General features: G+C 59.3%; 1 protein-coding gene across 1 annotated transcript in view; it reads left to right on the top strand.

Annotated features, from left to right (window-relative positions):
* The first annotated feature begins 1,718 nt into the window (after positions 1-1,718).
* The window catches only part of COL1A1 (collagen, type I, alpha 1), a 17,986-nt gene continuing 16,021 nt past the window's right edge, over positions 1,719-3,683 (top strand). The window contains exons 1-2 of the mRNA XM_011959950.1: positions 1,719-1,977; positions 3,467-3,661. Of these exons, the coding sequence (XP_011815340.1) occupies positions 1,875-1,977; positions 3,467-3,661 (298 nt within the window). The 5' untranslated portion in view covers positions 1,719-1,874. The remainder of the gene's footprint in view (positions 1,978-3,466; positions 3,662-3,683) is intronic.

The following is a 3,683-nucleotide window of genomic DNA, read 5'->3' as shown; positions in this document are numbered from 1 at the left end:
TATAGCCCCTGCAGTCTCCCTTTGCTGCCCCACCCGCACCGCTCATCCTGGCTGCCCACGGCCAGCCGACGTGGCTCCCTCCCCTTCTGTTCCTTTTTTTTCCCCCTTTGCCTTCGTTGCACAAAACCAGCTGGGGGAGGGCGTGGAGAGGGGCGGGGGAAGGCAATGGAATCTTGGATGGTTTGGGGGAGGCGGGACTCCCCACTTCCACGTTTGCAGCTCTGGAGCACCGGGGGTGGGGAGCTGCACAGGAGGGAGGGAAATGAACAGGGCACTGCAAGGAGACCCCCAGGCCTTCTCTCAGCCCTACAGAGTTTGTCAGGACGAGGTAGATTGGGGTTGAGGCAGAGCCCTGTTGGGGGATTCAGACATGGAGGAAGAAAGGACATGGAGTTCTAGAGGCATCTTCCCTAGATGTAGCCTGCTGTCCTTCAGGTCCCCAGTCCCTTTCCGAGTGTACAGATGATTCTCTCTGGTTCCTAAGGCAGAGAGCAATGACCGGGATTTTCAGGAAAGAGATGAGGCAGTGGGAAGTAGCCCCTAAAAATAAAGTCAATCATCCTCTGCAGCTCATCCCACACCCCAAAGGCAAGTTTCACCCAGACACCCAAAATATCCCATACATCTCCAACACTGAGTCCAGGTACAACTGGAGAAGGGGCTTTATGCAGCTCCCAGAAAGACATCTCTTTAGCTAAGTTCCCTCCCTCCACCCAGGTTCTCTCTGGTTTGACTGTGTTGGATAGGAGGGTCTCTAAGCAGCCCCTGGCCACAGCGATAGCAAACAAAACTCTTCTCTAAGTCACCAATGATCACAGGCCTCCCACTAAAAATACTTCCCAACTCTGGGGTACAAGAGCTTGGGGAATGAATTTTTAGGGGATTGCAAGCCCCAATCCCCACCTCTGTGTCCCTAGAATCCCCCACCCCTACCTGGCTGCTCCATCACCCAACACCAAAACTTTCTTCTGGAGAGACCACCTAGTCATGTTTCTCACCGTGCACCTCAGCCTCCCCACCCCATCTCTCAATCATACCTAGGGTTTGGAGGAAAGCATTTGATTCTGTCCTGGAGCACAGCAGAAGAATTGACATCCTCAAAATTAAAACTCCCTTGCCTGCACCCTTCCCTCAGATATCTGGTTCTTAATGTTTAGAAAGGAATCTGTAAATTGTCCCCCAAATACTCCCAAGCTCCAACCCCTAGCCACACCAGAAGACACCCCCAAACAGGCACATCTTTTAAATTCCCAGCTTCCCCTGTTTTGGAGAGGTCCTCAGCTGGCCTCTTTATGCCCCTCCCTTAGCTCTTGCCAGAAAAGTCAGAGGGCAAGTGGGGTACAGCCAGGAGGACCCCCTCCCCAACACCCCCAACTCTTCCACCTTTGGAAGTCTCCCCACCCAGCTCCCCAGTTCCCCTTCCTCTAGATTGGAGGTCCCAGGAAGAGAGCGGAGGGGCACCCCTACCCACGGCTTAGCCCAGGCCATTCTGAGGACCCAGCTGCACCCCTGCCACAGCACCTCTGGCCCAGGCTGGGCTGGGGGGCTGGGGAGGCAGAGCTGCGAAGGGGGGAGATGTGGGGTGGACTCCCTTCCCTCCTCCTCCCCCTCTCCATTCCAACTCCCAAATTGGGGGCCGGGCCAGGCAGCTCTGATTGGCTGGGGGACGGGCGGCCGGCTCCCCCTCTCTGAGGGGCAGGGTTCCTCCCTGCTCTCCATCAGGACAGTATAAAAGGGGCCCGGGCCAGTCGTCGGAGCAGACGGGAGTTTCTCCTCGGGGTCGGAGCAGGAGGCACGCGGAGTGTGAGGCCACGCATGAGCGGACGCTAACCCCCTCCCCAGCCGCAAAGAGTCTACATGTCTAGGGTCTAGACATGTTCAGCTTTGTGGACCTCCGGCTCCTGCTCCTCTTAGCGGCCACCGCCCTCCTGACGCACGGCCAAGAGGAAGGCCAAGTCGAGGGCCAAGACGAAGACAGTAAGTCCCAAACTTTTGGGAGTGCAAGGATACTCTATATCGCGCCTTGCGCTTGGTGCCGGGGGCCGCGGCTTAAACGGAGACGCGGATGCTCCGGAGACTCGGGAATGGAAGGGAGATGATGAGGGCTCTTCCTCGGCGCCCTGAGAGAGGACAGAGCTCACCTTGGGGCGAGGTTGGGGATGAACGCGCCCCGGGAGCGGGAGGTGAGGGTGGAGCGCGGCATGAGCTGGTGCGAGAGAGAATCCCGAGCGCGCAACCGGGAAAGTAGGGATCTGGGTGCAGAGTGAGGAAAGCACGTCGAAGATGGGATGGGGGCGCGGAGCGGGGGATTTGAAGCCCAAGATGTAGAAGCAATCAGGAAGGCTGTGGGATGATTCATAAGGAAAGATTGCCCTCTCTCCGGGCCAGACTGTTGCTGGAGCTGTGGGGGTGCTGGGCCACGGCGGAGGGGGCGCGGAGCGTGGGCGGGTGGAGGATGAGAAACTTTGGCGCGGACCTGGCGGGGTGGGGTCCTTGCGCCCCCTTCTGACCGGTGCTGAGCACTGCGTCTCCCGGTCCAACGCTTCTTGGGGCAGGAGCCGGAGCGGGAAGACCTGAGTTATTGCTGGGTGCGGACCCCACCTCTAGATCTGGAAAGTAAAGCCGGGGATGGGGCAGCCCAAGCCTCTTAAAGAGGTAGTCGGACCGGTGAGGCTGACCCCGCCCCGGCCCCATTGCTTAGCGTTGCCCGACACCTAGCGGCCGTCTGGGGAGCCGCTAGCGCGGTGGGAGTGGTTAGCTAACTTCTGGACTATTTGTGGACTTTTTGGTTCTTTGGCTAAAAGTGACCCGGAGGCATTGGCTGGCTTTGGGGGACTGGGGATGGCCCCGAGAGCGGGCTTTTAAGATGGCTGGGTCCTGGAGGTTAGGGTGTCTCCTAATTTTGAGGTACATTTCAAGTCTTGGGGGGCCTCCCCTCCGATCAGCCGCTCCCATTCTCCTAGCCCCGCCCCTGCCACCCCACCTGCCCAGGGAAGGAGGCGGGATGAGGGCTGGACCTCCCTTCTCTCCTCCCGCGCCCTCCTCCTGTCTCCACCGCGCAAGCCACTCCCCACGAGCCTGCCCTCCCGATAGGGCCCCTCCTATTCTCCCCCTGCCCTCCCCCACCTCCCACCCTGTGGTTTTTATTTCACTTGGCTTCAGCGCCAATGGGCTGAGGTTGGAGTTGGAAGCCACCGCGGCCTAAAGCTTTGTTTAAATTCCTGAGAACTGGAAAGAGTTATAGCCTCCCTGGCCAGGCGCCTCGGCGCTGTCACCCGCGCTGATGAGGAGCAGGCGAACTTTTAAGGATTTGAGGAAGGAGGAACAGGGAGAAGGGGCGGGAAGTGAAAAATCCAAGTGTGCCTCTTAGACCCGGGGGAAAGATGGTTAAGGTGAGGGTCTTGGACCCCCAAGGTGGGAGCCGCAGGCACTACTGACAACGCCCCTCTTCCTCCGCTTGTCCCAGTCCCACCAATCACCTGCGTACAGAACGGCCTCAGGTACCATGATCGAGACGTGTGGAAACCCGAGCCCTGCCGGATCTGCGTCTGCGACAACGGCAAGGTTTTGTGCGATGACGTGATCTGTGACGAGACCAAGAACTGCCCCGGCGCCGAAGTCCCCGAGGGCGAGTGCTGTCCCGTCTGCCCCGACGGCTCAGGTGCGGCTGCGCTCGGGGCCTG

This window comes from Colobus angolensis, unplaced genomic scaffold (assembly GCF_000951035.1).
Source record: "Colobus angolensis palliatus isolate OR3802 unplaced genomic scaffold, Cang.pa_1.0 Scaffold50, whole genome shotgun sequence".
In the NCBI taxonomy this organism is placed as follows: domain Eukaryota; kingdom Metazoa; phylum Chordata; class Mammalia; order Primates; family Cercopithecidae; genus Colobus; species Colobus angolensis.
The sequence above is the reverse complement of the archived record's forward strand: the minus strand, read 5'-3'. Positions and strand labels throughout refer to the sequence as shown.